Source organism: Myxocyprinus asiaticus, chromosome 11 (genome assembly GCF_019703515.2).
Source record: "Myxocyprinus asiaticus isolate MX2 ecotype Aquarium Trade chromosome 11, UBuf_Myxa_2, whole genome shotgun sequence".
NCBI lineage: Eukaryota > Metazoa > Chordata > Actinopteri > Cypriniformes > Catostomidae > Myxocyprinus > Myxocyprinus asiaticus.
The window spans coordinates 13,932,501-13,951,144 of record NC_059354.1 but is presented as its reverse complement, the minus strand read 5'-3'; the positions used below and the strand labels follow the sequence as shown (position 1 = coordinate 13,951,144).

The 18,644-nt window shown below is 41.1% G+C and overlaps 1 protein-coding gene across 1 annotated transcript in view; it reads left to right on the top strand.

Annotated features, from left to right (window-relative positions):
• Positions 1-18,644, top strand: part of LOC127448609 (unconventional myosin-XVI-like) — a 311,203-nt gene that overhangs the window by 165,202 nt on the left and 127,357 nt on the right. Inside the window, exons 13-15 of the mRNA XM_051711276.1 lie at positions 4,472-4,599; positions 9,496-9,601; positions 12,622-12,739. Coding sequence (XP_051567236.1) covers positions 4,472-4,599; positions 9,496-9,601; positions 12,622-12,739 — 352 coding nt within the window. The remainder of the gene's footprint in view (positions 1-4,471; positions 4,600-9,495; positions 9,602-12,621; positions 12,740-18,644) is intronic.

Below are 18,644 nucleotides of genomic sequence, written 5' to 3'. Positions count from 1 at the left end.
TAAATATTTGGAAACAATAAAAAATAAATAAATAAATTAAAAAAAATAAAATAAAAAAAAACACAAAACACACACACACACACAATTAAAAGCATAGTTTCAAAAAACAATCAAATTGCACACACATATTTAAAACTAGAGATCCCTCTCCACTACCCCTCTCCGGAAGCCTTCCAAAAAGGCCAAATATCTGCCCCATTTCCTATCAAATAACCCCAGATTTCCCAGCCTTCTATACATCCCTTCCTCAAAGGCTGCAACCCTCCCCATCTCCGAGCACGACTCATGAAATGAGGGTGCTCCAACCGACCTCCAACCCCTTAAAATAACCTGTCTGGCGATCATGATGCTCGTTAGGGCCCAACTCTTTATGTGCCGATTCTCAACGTCGATGACCACCCCATCGCCCAAAATACAGAGTCTGGGGCAAAGTGAAAGCCGAGTGCCCAATACATCACATATAAGACTCTGAACTTTCAACCAGAACTGCTGGATCTCAACACACCCCCAAAAGACATGAGTTATGTCTCCAACCTCTGATTGACATCACCAGCAGGTGGGTGTGTCTTTAAGACCAAGCCTATATAATCTGGAGGGGGTCCAATAAAATCGATGTAAAATCTTAAATTGCATAAGGCGAACCCTTGCATCTCTAGATGCAGACTTGACATTTTTAAGGATCCTAGCCCACACCCCATCCTCCAATGTCAAGTTTAGATCTTTCTCCCATTATTTTTTGAGAGAATTCAAAATTGGGGTGCGTGCCACTCCCAAAAACAGTGCAGAGTAGGTGGCGCAGCTGTAAATACTTACAAAACTGAGATATGGGAATGCCAGTATGTTGAACCAAATTTTCAAAAGGTCTCAATACTCCACTCTCATATAGGCCACCAAGTGTATTAACCCCCCTCACAATCCAATCTGACCAACAAAACGAGGACTTATTAATACATAGTTTAGGGTTCAGCCATATGCTTGAGGCTATGTTTAAATAAATACTAGAATTAAACACTCTGGACACTTTTGTACATATCGAGTGCAAATGCAAAATAACGGGGTGCGACTTAACCTCTCCGGCTAGTTTAATCGAAAGGATTTGCAGTGGCGAGATAGGGGCAAGAACTTCCTTTTCAATACAAAACCAGGGAGGGGCTCTCTCAGGTGGAAGCGACCAATGGACCAAATGTCTAAGACCAAATGCATAATAATAAAACAAAATCTTGGGTAGGCCTAACCCACCTTTGTCAGCCGGCCTATGTAACTTACTGAAATTTAACCTGGGACGCTTACCATTCCAAATGAAGGACTTCGCTATGCTATCAAATTGCTTGAAATAAGAGAGGGGGACATCTACAGGGAGAGACTGTAGCAGGTAGTTGAATTTTGGAATACAATTCATTTTAATAACATTAACCTTCCCAATCATCGATAAGTGTAATGAAGCCCACCTGTCCACATCAATCGAAAACCTTTTTATTAAGGGATCAAAATTAACTCTGACTAAATCAGACAGATTTGCTGGGAATAAAATTCCCAAATACTTAATTATCTGTTTGGGCCACTGGAAGGCACCCGGCTGAAAGGCCGTTACTGGACAGTATGCTGTCAAAGCCAAAGCTTCGGATTTAGACCAATTAAATTTGTATCCTGAGAACTTGGAAAAGGAGTTAATAATTCTGTGGAGGCAAGGCATAGATCTAGTAGGGTCGGAGATGAATAATAAAATATCATCTGTGTAAAGCAGCAGCTTATGCGCCACACCTCCCGCAATCACCCCTGGAAAATCATCCTTCTTTCTTATCGCGGCTGCTAATGGTTCCAGGGAAAGACAGAACAATAATGGGGAAACAGGGCAACCCTGCCGGGTGCCCCTATCCAGAGTAAAATAATCTGAAATTAACCCGTTTGTTTGTACCGCTGCTACAGGGTGTCTATAAAGTAACTTAATCCAACCGATAAATGTACTCCCGAACCCATACATTTCCAAAATCTTAAAAAGATAATCCCATTCTACCATATCAAACGCCTTTTTGGTGTCAAGTGAGATGGCAGCGACCGGAGATTGATCATTCGCTACTGACCACATGATATTAATGAGCTACGGCCTCGAATAAACCCCACCTGATCTATATGTATAAGTGATGTCATAACTTAATCGATTAGCCAGAATTTTGGACAAAATGTTTACATCTAACTGGATCAGGGAAATTGGGCGGTAACTTTTACACTCGCTTGGATCTTTGTCCTTTTTAAGAATCAGACTGATCCGGGTTTGCGTCATGGTTGGAGGAAGCTTTCCGTTCTTTAATGATTCCGTATAAACTTCTAACAAAAGTGGAGCCAGTTCTGTAGCATAAGATTTGAAAAACTCAGAGGAAAAGCTATCAGGCCCCAGAGCCTTGCAGGACAGGTACAGGATGGCAACAACAGCTGCCCGAGTTACACCAGGAATGCACAATCCCTCCATCAGTGCTCAGACTGTCCGCAATAGGCTGAGAGAGGCTGGACTGAGGGCTTGTAGGCCTGTTGTTAGGCAGGTCCTTACCAGACATCACCGGCAACATGGGCACAAACCCACCTTCGCTGGACCAGACAGGACTGGCAAAAAGTGCTCTTCACTGACGAGTCGCGGTTCTGTCTCACCAGGGGTGATGGTCGGACTCGCATTTATCATCGAAGAAATGAGCATTACACCGAGGCCTGTACTCTAGAGCGGGATCGATTTGGAGGTGGAGGGTCCGTCATGGTCTGGGGCGGTGTGTCACAGCATCATCGGACTGAGCTTGTTGTCATTGCAGGCAATCTCAACGCTGTGCGTTACAGGGAAGACATCCTCCTCCCTCATGTGGTACCCTTCCTGCAGGCTTATCCTGATATGTCCCTCCAGCATGACAATGCCACCAGCCATACTGCTCGTTCTGTGCATGATTTCCTGCAAGACAGGAATGTCAGTGTTCTGCCATGGCCAGTGAAGAGCCGGATCTCAATCCCATTGAGCATGTCTGGGACCTGTTGGATCGGAGGGTGAGGGCTAGGGCCATTCCCCCAGAAATGTCCGGGAACTTGCAAGTGCCTTGGTGGAAGAGTGGGGTAACATCTCACAGCAAGAACTGACAAATCTGGTGCAGTCCATGAGGAGGAGATGCACTGCAGTACTTAATGCAGCTGGTGGCCACACCAGATACTGACTGTTACTTTTGATTTTGACCCCCCTCCTTTGTTCAGGGACACATTATTCCATCTCTGTTAGTCACATGTCTGTGAAACTTGTTCAGTTTATGTCTTAGTTGTTGAATCTTTTTATGTTCCTACAAGTATTTACACGTTAAGTTTGCTGAAAATAAAAGCAGTTGAAAGTGAGAGGACGTTTCTTTTTTTGCTGAGTTTATAAATTAGCATAATTTGCAACAACAATTTTCAGTTTATAACAGAAAAGCAAATGTTTAAATTTGCAGGATATAAAAAAAAAACACATGTATGTATTCAGTTAATATAAGATGACTGCACAGGTCCGACAGGGTCACCCTGCAAAAACTCTCACACTGGCTCCAGGCCTTTGGGCCATCCTCATTGTTAAAGGGATAGTTCACCCAAAAATGTAAATTCTCTCATGATTTACTCACTCTCATGCCATCTCAGATGTGTATGACTTTCTTTCATCTGCTTTTTAAGAATTTTAGATGAATATCTCAGCTCTGTAGGTCCTCACAATGCAAGTGAATGGGTGCCAAAATTTTGAAGCTTCAAAATCCACATAAAGGCAGTATTAAAGCAATCCATATGTGGTTAAATCCATGTGTTCAGACACGATATGAAAGGTGTGAATGAGAAACAGATACATTTTTAAGTCATTTTCTATCATTAATTCTCCTCCCTGCCCAGTAGGGGGTGATATGCAAGAAGGATGTGAATCACCAAAAACAGAAGGAGAATGTAAAAGTGAAACTGAAGTAGAGATTGGCAGGGAGGAGAATTTATAGTAAAAAAGACTTAAATATTGATCTGTTTCTCACCCACACCTATCATATCACTTCTGAAGATATGGAATTAACCATATAATAATTGTCTGGAGTACTTTTATGTTGCTCTTATGTGAATTTTTGAGCTTAAAAATTTTGGTACCCATTCACTTGCATTGTATGGACCTACAGAGCTGAGATATTCTTCTAAAAATCTTTGTTTGTTTTCAGCACATGAAAGTAAGTCATGTACATCTGGGATGGCATGACGGTGAGTAAATGATGAGAGAATTGTATTTTTGGGTGAACTAACGCTTTAAGCCCTGTCACAGGTTATGTCACTTTTAGCCAGCAAGTGTTCTACCCGGTTAGTTACACACACTTCAGCTTGTTTTAAGCAAATAATGGAAAACAAGGGGCATGGTAAATTAAGAGTGTACATGTTTAATACATTCAAATTACCCTTGCTCTCTCTCTCTCTCTCTCTCTCTCTCTCTCTCTCTCGCTCTCAGGTGAGTCAGTTGTATCTGAGCTCCAGTGGTCGTCTCTGTTCATCTCTCCCGCCTCATATCTTCTCTTCAGCTGAGCGTGCTTATCACATGATGCTACAGGAGCGACGCCCACAGTGTTTTATCATCAGGTGCCGTCCATTGACATGCATAACACTGTCTCTGTGAAGTACAGTACATGCAGTCACTACATCTGTTAGCCATTCCTGCACAATGTGCATGTGCATTACATATGCACATTCACATAATCAATAACTTAACTCCACTGTTCCAGTTCACACAGTTGCAATTTCACATTCACACCATCAGGGTGGCCACCTCCACTGCAATTCTTGACACCATTCTGAGTTATATGAAGTTAAAAGCTGGAGGAATCTCCAACCATCTACAACTAATGAAGCCACATAGATGAGTGGTAAAACATCTAATATATAGGTTTTCCACAGTTCTGGAAAACATTTAAATATCTTTTTTTGTGTGTGTGTGTGTGTGTGTGTGTGTGTGTGTGTGTGTGTGTGTGTGTTTTTATGTTAAAAAATTAAAATAAAATGTTAAAATCTCTCTCTCTCTCTCTCTCTCTCTCTCTCTCTCTCTCTCTCTGTATATATATATATATATATATATATATATATATATATATATATATATATATATATATACAGTTGAAGTCAGAAGTTTACATACACTTTTTAACCACTCCACAGATTTAAGATTTAATATCAGCAAACTATAGTTTAGGCAAGTCATTTAGGACATCTACTTTGTGCATGACACGAGTAATTTTTCCAGCAATTGTTTACAGACAGATTGTTTCACTTTTAATTGACTATATCACAATTCCAGTGGATCAGAAGTTTACATATACTAAGTTAACTGTGCCTTTAAGCAGCTTGGAAAATTCCAGAAAATGATGTCAAGCCTTTAGGCAATTAGCCAATTTGCTTCTGATAGGAGGTGTACTGAATTGGAGGTGTATCAGTGGATGTATTTTAAGGCCTACCTTCAAATTCAGCGCCTCTTTGCTTGACATCATGGGAAAGTCTAAAGAAATCAGCAAAGAATTGTGGATCTCCACAAGTCTGGTTCATCCTTGGGAGCAATTTCCAAATGCCTGAAGGTACCACATTCATCTGTACAAACAATAGTATGCAAGTATAAACACCATGGGGCCACACAGCCATCATACCGCTCAGGAATGAGATGCATTCTGTCTCCTAGAGATGAACGTAGTTTGGGCGAAAAGTTCAAATCAATCCCAGAACAACAGCAAAGGACCTTGTGAAGATGCTGGAGGAAACAGGTAGACAAGTATCTATATCCACAGTAAAACGAGTCCTATATCGACATAACCTGAAAGGCTGCTCTGCAAGGAAGAAGCCACTGCTCCAAAACCACCATAAAAAAGCCAGACTACAGTTTGCAAGTGCACATGGGGACAAAGATCTTACTTTTTGGAGAAATGTCCTCTGGTCTGATGAAACAAAAATTGAACTGTTTGGCCATAATGACCATCGTTATGTTTGGAGGAAAAAGGGTGAGGCTTGCAAGCCGAAGAACACCATCCCAACCGTGAAGCATGGGGGTGGCAGCATCATGTTGTGGGAGTGCTTTGCTGCAGGAGGGACTGGTGCACTTCACAAAATAGATGGCATCACGAGGAAGAAAAATTATGTGGATATATTGAAGCAACATCTCAAGACATCAGCCAGGAAGTTAAAGCTCGTCGTAAATGGGTCTTCCAAATGGACAATGACCCCAAGCATACCTCCAAAGTTGTAGCAAAATGGCTTAAGGACAACAAAGTCAAGTTATTGGAGTGGCCATCACAAAGCCCTGACCTCAATCTGAAAGAAAATGTATGAGCAGAACTGAAAAAAGCTAGCAAGGAGGCCTACAAAACTGAGTTTAAATGTATTTGACTAAGGTGTATGTAAACTTCTGACTTCAACTATATATATATATATATATATATATATATATATATATATATATATATATATATATATATATATATATATATCTGTACAATTATTTTTTCATTTTTTTATTTTTTACGAATGACTGGACCTTCATTGGTAAAAAAAAGTGTGGCAACCCTGATTTATTGGTTAAAAGGTGTAGGATCCCTGTAAATAAGCAAAAAAACTAACACAAAAAAAACATGTCCAGATGCTCCCAAGTATCTTCTAGATCCCCTTTTCTACCTACTCTCGTGTATACACCAGCTTGCAGGTTGTAATATCTGTCCTCAGCTCAGTAAGCGACCCTGTGCTGGCAGAGAGGTGAAAATGAAGTCGAGTTAGAGTTGACCGCCTCCATATTTGGGTATACAGACTCCTGCATGGCTGGAGCAGCCCTTGCTAAACGCTGTCACAGAGACAAATGTGCTGGGGATGGTGTAAATCCAAACATGTTAAACACTCTCAGGGAGATTAATGAATTCGGGGGCAGTGGTGTAGCCCGCTCCATGTCCTGCTCTGTACTCCGGTCATCTCTGATTGCAATTAAATGCTGTTTCACATTCTGATGCTGCTCCGCTGGCCCAGTCCCCATGTTTCGCTGAGCCAGAGAGGATCTGGCAGCTACTTTAATATCCTTTCTGCATGGGTTATCCATCACACACACAGACACACACACACACACACACACACACACACACCCGCATGCCGCAGGTTAAGGTAGATCACTGTTGCCATGCTCCAGTGACTACAGAACCATGGAAACAATAGTGGTGGTATGCCGGTTCAAGGGGCTTTCAAACACACACATACACAAACAGGCAAACACACACTCTCACTCTTCTAGCTCAGGAATGCATTGTGCCCTTGAGTTCAGTTGCAACCCAGAATAGATGTCTAAAAAGTAATGGAAAAGTGGGGAGAAAAAGCATCAGACCCTCCAGAAAATAATTAGTCGGAGGCCAAATTACCTTTTAAAAAAAAGCATCTGCTCGGACTGGTTTTCGTTTATTCTCTTCGCCCTCTGGAAGGAAGCAGGCTGTCCTGCTTATGGAGATGGTAGAGCCACTGCAAGCTGTTTGACTGTGCTTTATGGCTCATATTAAGAGGTCATAACATGAAACAGTGTTGTAATTAATAAAGTTACTGTACTTCATCAAAAACATGAAGTGGGATGTAAATCTTGCCTTGTTATTGCAGTAAGTCTACAAAACCCTTGTTAGTAGAAGAGGTCTGGTGTGGATTAACACTGTAAATATACTGGTTTCCACGCAAAATGACAATTGGTATCGCACAGTCAGTCACAGCTTTGAATAAGCCATTTTATCACACAGCTCTATGGAATATCTTCATAAAGTGATATTTCATCCGGGTATCTCTTAGCACTCTGTGATCTCTACAAGTAAGCTAATAATTTCTACTCAAATTAATATTTCAAGTCAGTTTATGTATTTATTCAGCAAGTAGTTGTGTAATAAGTGTGATAATGAGCAGTCAGATTGTAATTTGTCACAATATAATACCTTACGGAACTCAGACGCAAACCTTTGGTGAAATTCTGCTGTTTCTAGAGATGTAATTTCAACTCACATCATTATTTGATCTTCATTTAATTATTTATTTGGTAAATTGTCGTATAATAAATGGGATAATCCACAGTCAGACGGTTATTCGCAAAAAAAAAAAAAAATTTTTTTATTATTTTATTGTGTGATAATGACCAGCTGACTGTGGATTATCTCTTACGTAATGCATTGTTTTCTAAAAGCTGAGTCAGTGGGATTTTAGACCAGTTATTTTTCAAAGTGGGTGGGGCTACCCAGCACAATACCGCTGAAATAGAAACCAAGTGATTGAAAAAAAAAGTTGATCGTCACTTTTCGTGGCCACAGCTGGTTAGGCCAAAAACTCTATTTTGATTCGCTTGGGACTTTATTGCATTGCGCCTGGTTAGGACAAAGTGTAGGAAGTTTCAAGGAATGAAAATGTTACTTCTTTTCTGTTATAGTCACTAAGGGGCCTTTCGGTCACAAGACCCCAAATGCATTCTAGCACTAAAAATGCTAGACACTGCGCACCGCATATTTTTATCTGACACACCAACTTAAAAATCTAGCACTGCTGCGCGAAACACTAAAAAAACAGGTGGATGCGGCTCAATGGTCAAAGACATTGTCTAGTGCATGTTTACATAGAGAACAATAGAAAAACCCCATGGACGGACACAAAATCAGGCTCTATGTGAACGGCCCTTAAGGAACTGAAAAAATGTCAGAGAAGATAAACAAAGAGACAGCAAGAAAGTGTCTTAGTTGGCTGAGTGTGTTATCGCTCAAGAAATATAGGGATGTGGAGGGGAATGATACTGCTCCATGACCTGCTACAAGATCTCCCACTGTTAAACTTACAAGAGTTTAATAGGAGAACATATTAACCAAGGGACAGTCAGCCCAGGGATCTTTTAAAATATCAGCCACTACATTGGTTAGGTGTCTTTAGATTGACAGAGAATGTTTTAGGCAGCTCTTCTAGACAGAATTTTTCAATTGCTCTCTTCTGTCGGGAAGATGTCAAAGTCATATTTCGTCCTAAATAAAAAAGACATAATTTGGGAAAAAAGAGAGCCTATTTTTAAGACCATTTAATTTTGTTTTGACACTTAAGCAAATTTCTTCTTATATAACGATGTAAGGCTACTGTATTTCAATTGTAAAGTGTACATCATGGTTGTATTTGTTATACTGCCTTTATGTTGATTTAAAAATATCATTGTATTACAGTAAAATATTCTGTTACATCAATAAGAATCTAATTAGAATCACCATTGAAAATAATGGGATTACAAAAAACTTGATATAAAACATCTGGATGCATTGCAATAGTGAGAATTTTGCAGGGAAAATGTGATAATTTGGTATGAAAATAACGTCACAATGCAAACCTGTTTTTATTTTGAGTTAGGGTGAAATATGACCTGCAAATGTTTTATTTTTTATTTTTAATTTTTTTATGTGTGTGTGTGTGTGTGTGTGTGTGATTCACCCCTTCATTTTTTCCCCCTTTCTCTAGTGGAGAGAGCGGTTCTGGGAAGTCGGTGGCCTGTAAGTACATCCTGAAACACCTGGCCGCTCGCTCAAGTACCAAAGGCTTCGCTTTAGAGCCACGGATGAAGCATGTAAGTCTATCCGTCTGTCTGCCCATCACTCGCATGTCAACTCCCCAACACAATCATATCGGTACAACTAGAGTTTGACTATTACGAAAATACAATATCAAAGCCATATATGAAATACATATCAAAATGTTTGATTATTCTGCCTCCTGTAATCAAGCAGGCCACAACTTAATGTTTAACTTAAACCAAAGAGGTTAAAACACCTAGAGAGAGATCCTTTAGCATTCCTATACATCTCAATGGCAGTTTTTGTTTTGGCAAAATAATGTTATACTGTAGTTATAGCATCTGCCAGTAGGGGCAAAATGCCAACGTTAATCAGCCAAACCCTGACCCCTTGAGATATTTTTCTTAAAAAAAAAAATTAAAAAAAATATTTTGGTATTTTCAATTTACAGTTGTTGAGCAGCTCATATGCTGCTATATGCAGGGCTGGGAGGGTTACTTTTGAAATGTATTCCACTACAGATTACAGAATACATGCTGTAAAATGTAATTTGTAACGTATTCCATTAGATTACTCAAGATCTAAACGTATTCTAAATACTTTGGATTACTTCTTCAGCACTGGTAGATTTTTCCACTTGTTTTGACTATAAAAACTCTGCCAGTACAGTAAGACAATATACACATGTTAAAAATACATTCTCTGAAAAACCTAAATATCTTATGCAGTGTTGTTTCTAAAATGAGATAAATCAAATTGATCTTGTTTTAAGGATTTTTAGGAAAACAATACAAAAATTATTATCAAGAATATGATTTTTGCCCTAATATCAAAGGTCTTACTAGAAAAAAAGAAATTATGATCCAACGTGAATTTTCTTGATAACAAAATATGATCGTGCCTGTTAACGTGCATGTAAAATGGCTAGAAATAGCATTTTAGCTTAGCGTAAAGCTGACAATTTACACAAGGTTTATTTCTATTTCTTCTGCTCCAAACTTTCTTCAAACTTAATTCTGTCTGCTCGTATGAATGTAACACATCATAAGAAAGTGTTTCACCACTGTTCAAATGCACTTTGGATCACATCATTTATATGTATAAATGTTTTCCATCTGAAAGGATTAAATATTCAATGAAACAAATGACAATATATGCAATATATGCAAAATGCAAAGTAATCTCATCAGTAATCAAAATACTTTTTGAATGTAACTGTATTCTAATTTCCAATTATTTAAATTGTAACTGTAGTTACTTATATTTTGTATTTTAAATATGTAATCCCATTACATATATTCCATTACTCCCCAACCCTGGCTATATGTAGCAATTATGTTTGAGATCATTCATTGTCTTGAGCATTTGGCAGAGGCTGTGACTTCGCTCTGACTGTCCTCCCATGTGCTCTGTAATCTGGAGCCCTGGAGGTGTTTATGTGCTTTTAGTCGCTCCAGTGATCCTTCAGAGTCATGATAGCCTCAAACAGCTGCTATTTCCCACTATGCACAGGGGAATTAAATGCTTTCAATTATTATGTGAAAGCCCCAGGCTGGTGGTTTGTTGTTATGGTCAAATCTCAAGATGCCATTTGTTGTTGGCTAAAAGCTCCACATACAGAAATGACTATAGCAATTTTATGGCTACGAGCAATGGGTGACATTATTTCACATTAATACATATGTGTGTATAATCTCAGCACTAGATGAAGCACACACAGCAGACTCCATAGTTTGAGATGATGAGTACATGTTTATCAATGATAGCTTATCGCCACCTGGTGGAGAAAAGGGTCACCTGCTCTGATTGCATGAATCCTCATGAACAGTGGCATAGCTGTAACAATAATAATAATAATAATAATAATTGGATTTTGAACCGGCTAGTGTCACCCCAGCTTTAATACACTGTTATGAGAAGGATTATAGACCCATTTTTGACTGGGCTGCTCGGCGTGACATCGCAGAAAATAGTAACCATTCTAAAAATAAAATGCTCTGTTGTGGCTGGTTAGGGAAAAAAACTCTGATTAACATGGAAAAGATACCCTTTATCACGTGTCGCAGTGTCACGTCATGTCTTGTGAGGACAAGGTCATGGTTTCTTTTCATCAGGATCTTGCTGATTAAAATACAGTCATTTGAAGTCAAACAAAGCCTTTTTCTACAATCAGAGAGCATTAGAAAAGATTTTACACGAAGGAAAGTTCCACTGTATCCATATTTTTAACTGTGGTATTTGCAATTAGATCATTGTAACCAGAGGTAAAAGTTAAACCATGATTATTTGACAAATTATGCCATTCTTCATAAGAAAAACACATGCAGAAATTAAACTGTATTCCCTCACTACCCTGATATATTGATATAAGTTCATGATAAATATATATATTTTTTAATATCTGTGATGCGTGGATTGAAAGCCTTACAGTTTCATGGTACAGCTTTCTCATTTATTCCTTTTCAATGCTGTTTAGAATGTTAGGCCATTTAATATGATTTTAAACTAGTTTAATCATCGACACATTATGGGTTTTCATAGAGGTTTTACACAAAAAATCAATGCTGAATCTGCAACCCAGCCCACGCTTTTTGCAGCGCTGTTTATTATGATCTGCGCGGTTGAGTGCTCGAGACTGGTCCACATGTAAATGCGCAAAATGCGACCATTTAGTCGCAGTCTGGAGCGCTGGGTGTGGGTTAGAAACAAATCATTCTCACCCACACCTATCATATCGCTTCTGAAGACATGGATTTAACCACTGGAGTCGTATGGATTACTTATATGCTGCCTTTCTGTGTTTTTTGGCGCTTCAAAGTTCTGGCCAGAGCTGAGATATTCTTCTAAAAATCTTTGTTTGTGTTCAGCAGAAGAAAGAAAGTCATGCACATCTAGAATGGCATGAGTGTGAGTACTGTAAATGATGAGAGAATTTTCATTTTTGAGTGAACAATTATACCCTTTAATATGCTGTTCAGATAGGCAGTTCATTAGTGTTTGAAAGAGAGTCTACATGGAATCTCTCTGTGATCGTTGTCGAATTATTTATCATCTCTTCTTTCTATGTTTGCAGGTGAATGCCATCTTGGAAGCATTTGGCCATGCTAAGACTCAGATGAACTCCTCAGCAAACCGTTTTATAAAGCTCATCTCATTGCAGTACTGTGAGAAGAGAAAGACTCTACTCAGAGGTTTGCTCCTGTTTGCCTTTCATTCTGAATGTTTCTCATCATATGCAATGAAAAGAATGATAGCCAAACCTTGTGGCTGTGTCTGAATTCCAAAACATTTTGAGTGTGAACTGAATTTGATGTCTTCGACCGTTGAAGTATGTTCTGTAGGTAAGGAGATGTGTAGTATAAATACATTCACATACATACTATGTCTGCCTTGTCGCCGTTGTCCTTTGACTCTTGTGTTTTTTGTTTTTTAACTTTGATGTACTAACATCTGGGAAAACTTTAAAGAGATCAAGCGCTGATTAGTGTAGCAACACTGGAATCAAAATCATAAAATTTACAAATTACGTGATGGTGATGGTTTTCATTTGCCTAGATGGTGTGTTGATTAAGTTAATAAATTTTGCCTTAGCCTGCTACCTAACAGTAACGCTGAAATGTCTTTTCAATCTACCCCATTTAAACCTTCAATAAGTCAACAATTTACACTTCAATAATGTTGCCCGTCTCACAGTTTGCCTTTTTTTTCAACTTTCAGAATGTGACAGATGAGTCATTTCTTCAATTCTGTGCCTTTTAAGTCCCTAGTACATATTATAGAATTTATAATGTTTAATCATAATTTATTACAATTTTATTATGCTTGTTAAAAACAATTAAGACTATTTGTAATGTTACACACTGTTGTGGGCCTAAAGTTAAATGTTAAATAATTAAAATATTTTAAGTTTATTTAATATTTGTGCTAAATCATCATTTTTTTTTCTTTTTTCTTCATACAGTTAAGTGTTTAATATCACATTCTCTCACTAACATGTATATACTGTATGTGTGGTAAATGTGTAATTTTAACACTGATAGTAAAAGTTGATATTTATTTATTGATTTATTTATTTATTTGTTGTGTGTGTGTGTGTGTGTGTGTGTGTGTCCCTTCTTATTTTCCACCCTGTTAGTGTATGTAATGATACGGTGACCTTTAATTTAAGATCTATGTTATGAAATGATGTCACACACTGGAGGTGATGAGCCATTCAGCAAAATCCTGTGAGTTATTTGAAGTGTGTATATCTTTAGGTTACTCATGTAACCCCGGTTCTCTGGTAACAGGAGTGAGGTGTCTCATTATGGGTAACACCTCCAGCTTGGCTAATCCTGGAAGCACCAATAATACCCAGTCTGTCAGTTGACAGATCAATCACTGCAGTGATAAGGGAGTCCCACCTCCCTATATAAACCACTGTCATAGGTGCCTACTTCATTCTCTGCATATCTCTTCTCTGTGCAACAGCAAGGAGTGAAGTGTGGTGAGATACCCCACTCCTGTTATCAGAGAACCAGGGTTACATGAGCAACCTACATTTATCTTTCTAACATTCGTTCGGTATCTCACTATGGGATATAGCCAACTCCTGTATTGCAGATATGCTGTCCGAAGCAGACAGTCAGCCAACTTGTAGTGTCCAATGTACACCCACCCAATCAATTTGCTAAGAATGGATTGGTGGGTGGGGGGGGTAACACACTTGTGCTTCACTGTGTTATTGTTGATTTGTGTGTGTATTTTTTTCTTTTTTCTTTTTACACATCGGCAGATTTACTACCAGCACCAAGGACTGAATGAGGCAATGACAGCTATGTGACATCCAGTCTATAAAATCAGAAAAAAGTGGGAGGCGATGCCCAACTCGCAACTGCACAAATGTCCCGGACTGAAATGCCTTTAAACAGCACCCATGAGGTAGCCATGTCTCTGGCAGAATGAGCTCTCAAGCCCTCCGGAGGTCGCAGCCCCAAACTATTATAACTTAATATAATAGCCTCTACTACTCAATGAGACATGCGCTGTCATGATATGGGTCTGCCCTTACAAGAATCAGCCCAAGAAACAAAAAGCTGATTACTCTTCCTGAATGTAGAGTACGAACTGGACACAAACAGTGAAGCCGCTCGTCCTCTGGTGAGGAAAAAGGCGGCAGGTGAAAAGTTAGCAAATCCACCGGCTTACAGCTGAGTGCAGTCGCTCACCTTAGGCACAAAGGCTGGATTTGTTTTAAGAGACACTCTAGATAAATCCACCGCAAAGTGCATTCAAGAGTGATGAACTGACAAAGCATGTAGTTCACTTACCCGCTTTGCAGATGTTAAAACCAATAATAAAGCTGCCTTTAGCGAAAGGAGCTTTAATTCTATACATTCGACTGCTTAAAAGGAGGCTGAGAAAGTGCGTTTAGGACCACGGACAGATCCCATGATGGAACCAGTGGTTTTGACACCCTGTTCAAACATCGTGCGCCCCTGATAAACCCGCAGACAAGCGGGTGTTGACCTATTATATTCAAATCTATTCCCACATGACAAACCGATATGGCAGCAAGATAAACCTTGGCGGTAGAAAAGGCCCTGCCTTTATCTAAAAAGATATTTCCCCCCACGCTTGCGACAGGAGATCCCTGCGAATTGGGAGCTGCTAAGGCTGAGCATACAAAAGTTGAATTATCTCCGCCAGCCACAGTTTCCCCAGCCAGTTCGGGGTGATCAGTATGACTGAGTGACCATATTTTCTTACTCTTTTTAGAGTTGGAATGATCAGGCTTAGTGGAGGAAATGTGTAAGGATGCGCTAGAGCATCCACCAGAGCATGTGAGTGGAGCATTGAGCGGAGCTGTTATAATTTCCACTAACGGCCGCTCAGTGCTGCTCGCTCAACCCAGAATGTGCTTTGTGATATGCTGGTTTGGGAACCTGCGAAATAAGCAATAGACCTGCGGGAGTTCAAACATTGTTTTAGTGAAGTTGCAAGCCTTATAGCCTACATAAACAAATATACTACAGAGACATTTCATGTCGGAGCGGGATTTGAGCTAACTTTTTTTTTACCGGTGAGCATGAGCGGTACTTGAGCGGAATGTTCACTTGGGCCGTGAGCAGTTGAGAGGAGCACATGCGCATGGAGCGGGTTATTGAGCAGAGTGTCACACCACTCTGCTTCGCTCACATGCTCTGGCATCCACACCCATAGGAGCACCTTCTCTCACAGAGAGAAGAACAGAGGGCAATGAATGTTTATGTGCGATGCGAAGAGATCTATGCAGCTCGCCTGTGTCTCTCCCACAGCTGACCCACCACCTGAGAGTGAAGTCTCCATTCTCCGTAAAGAGGATTCCCCCTGAACAGGAGATCTGCCCCCGTATTTATCGCTCTTGGAATGTGCGTCACCCGTAATGAGAGAAAGCGCACACCCCTCCACACAATCAGCTTTTGTGCTAGGCTGTGTAGCCGATATGAACACGTGCCCCCTGTCTGTTTATGTATGCCATTGTTGTCGTGTTGTCTGATCTGACTAGGACATTGTGGCCTTGAAGGAACTGTACAAAGTACTTCAATGCTAGAAGCACTGTCAGTAACTCCAGAACGTTTATGAGCACATTCTGTAGTGACATGGGCAAAACCCCATTCACTGTTCTGCCTTCGCACACCGCGCAACCTGGTGACGTGTCTGTCGTCACCACTTTCCTCAGAGAGACCGCCCCTTAAAGGGGTTCCCCTTGAAGGAAAGTAGGGATTCTCCAGTGAGATAAATTATTTCCTGTGAGGGCATCAGACAACTCTTTGTCTAATTTATTTTGAATCCCAGATACACTTAATGAGACACCAGAGTTCTCTTATCTATCTCTGCTTGTTGCCGCGACGGCATGCACAGCAGTAGATCGTCTAGATAAGCAGACACCCTGAGACCCGTTAACCTCAGAGGTGTTAGCGCTGCCTACACACACTTACTGAAGATGCCCACATGAAAATACACATCTTTCAGATCGACGGACATAAACCAGTCTCTGGGATGAATAAACTGAGAAAGTGTTTTGTGCATGAGCATTTTGAACTTGTACCTTGTGAGGTATTTGTTGAGGTTTCGCAAATCCAGAATGAGACAGAGACCTCCGCCACTCTTGGGGATGACAGAATACCTGGAGTAAAAGCCCTGATGACTGTCCTCCAGCGGCACAATCCTTATTGCTCTTTTGCTGAGCAAATTGTCTATTTCCTCCTCTAAAATCCGAGATGACTCCCCCTCCCCTATTGATATAAACACACTGTTGCACAGAGGTGGTTTTACAGCGAATTGCAGCCGATAACCCCGTTTTATCGTAAATAAAACCCAGGGATGAACTATGCATACACGCCAACTTTCTGCGTGAACAGAGAGGGGCCCACTGAAGCTCTCGCTCACCAATGGAGCTGCGGCACCATCTAACGTCGAAGCTGGGGATTGCAGCTCTGTGTTCGATATTATTTTGTGATTTATTGTCACACACTGCTGTGCCCTTGGGCCACTGCCTGGATGCACAGAGGAGATTTAAATTTTTGCCACATGCATGTTTTTGTGCAAACTTTCCTCTTATCTCTTTTCTGACCCTGTGTGTGGAGAGGGGAGATGCAAACTATGAGGCACTGGGAAACTGGTGCCAAAACTCCCATTAAATAGTTTGTGTATGAACCGTGTCACACAAAAGTTATGGTTAGATTCCCCTTCTGAGTCCTCTTGGCTGGAGGGGTGGGAAACAAACTCACTTCTTGAGGAAGGAGTGAAACAGTGACTCCGAGAGCTGTTCACCCACTCCTTGTCCCGAACTAGAACACTGGTTAGGTCGCCTGTATCTTCTTGTTGCCCTGATGGTTAGACAGTAGATGTTTGGCTGCCGCTGTGAAAGAAGCCTTGCTTCTCAGCTGCGGCTGTTTCGGCTGTGCCCCTCTCTGCCCTGACTGCTGGGGCAGTTGGGGAGGCCTGATCTGGGTTCTAAAACCAGATTGTCCACCTCTAAAATGGGTTGTGAACCTGGAACATGACTGCTGCAGGGGGCGAGCAGTGGATTTTGGGGAAGGCAGGTCTCGAACGCTTCCCCATCCTTTTTCTTCAAATCACACTGCTGCCACATTGTGGACATGTATTGAGGAAATCTGTCTTCTCCCTCCCAGACAGGCCAGACAGACTGAGCCAAATAGCTTGTTCGCCCACAACGGCGAGACCCATGCTGCGGCCGCAGCTCTGGTCAACCCCTCTTGATGTATGTAGGTTGAGATCCGCAATAACACAGATCTCTTCCCACAATGCCGCATCCGGCGCCCCCGCATCAATTTGTCTGCCCATCTCCTCCATCAACTCTTTTGGTAAATGGAGGCTGACAATCGCTCCATCCATCCGGCAATGAAGCGGGAGCAGATGGAAAAAAAGTGCCTGACTATCGGGGTGAAGGTGATTCGCCACCGATGCCTCGACTGGAGGGGGGCTGGACATCCCCAGATCCTCAATTTCATGCACTTCCAGCGTAGAGTAACCTTTAACAGGCACTCTGTGTGAAAAAGGCTTGTCCCAAAATCTACGAATCTCTGCGATGCACGCTGGGATGGCTGAAATAAATTGCCGTCGTACAGATCCCTCTCTGTACCCTGGCTAGTCTGCTGGGACGGCCAGTCGATAGAGAGCTTGGCTGCCGACCTTCTACACATCTCAATAAGGTCTAGCTCTCATTGGACAGGAGAAGGGGACGTGTCCATCGCGCTACCCAGCCTGGAAGGAGGAAGAGCAGGGAGAATGGCATTGTCTTCATCCTCCTGGCCATCGTCCTCCAAAAGACGATCATCAGCGTCATCCTCCTCCTCCTCCTCTTCCCTGTCCCCCACCAAAGAGGCTGATTCAAAGAGGAGAGGAGGATTGGGGGAGACTTTGTTCATGAGATCGCCCCAGCTGTGCTATCCTTGCAGCTAGGGGCGGGGGGGTCTTTCAAGCATTGTATCCCGCCTCGACGCACTGGTTCATGCCACCTGGAGAAAACAATATAATACAGCAGAAAATATATTCACTTTGGTAGTGAATATACTGGCAAAAAGAGCAGCCGCATTCTGCGACGTACCTGAA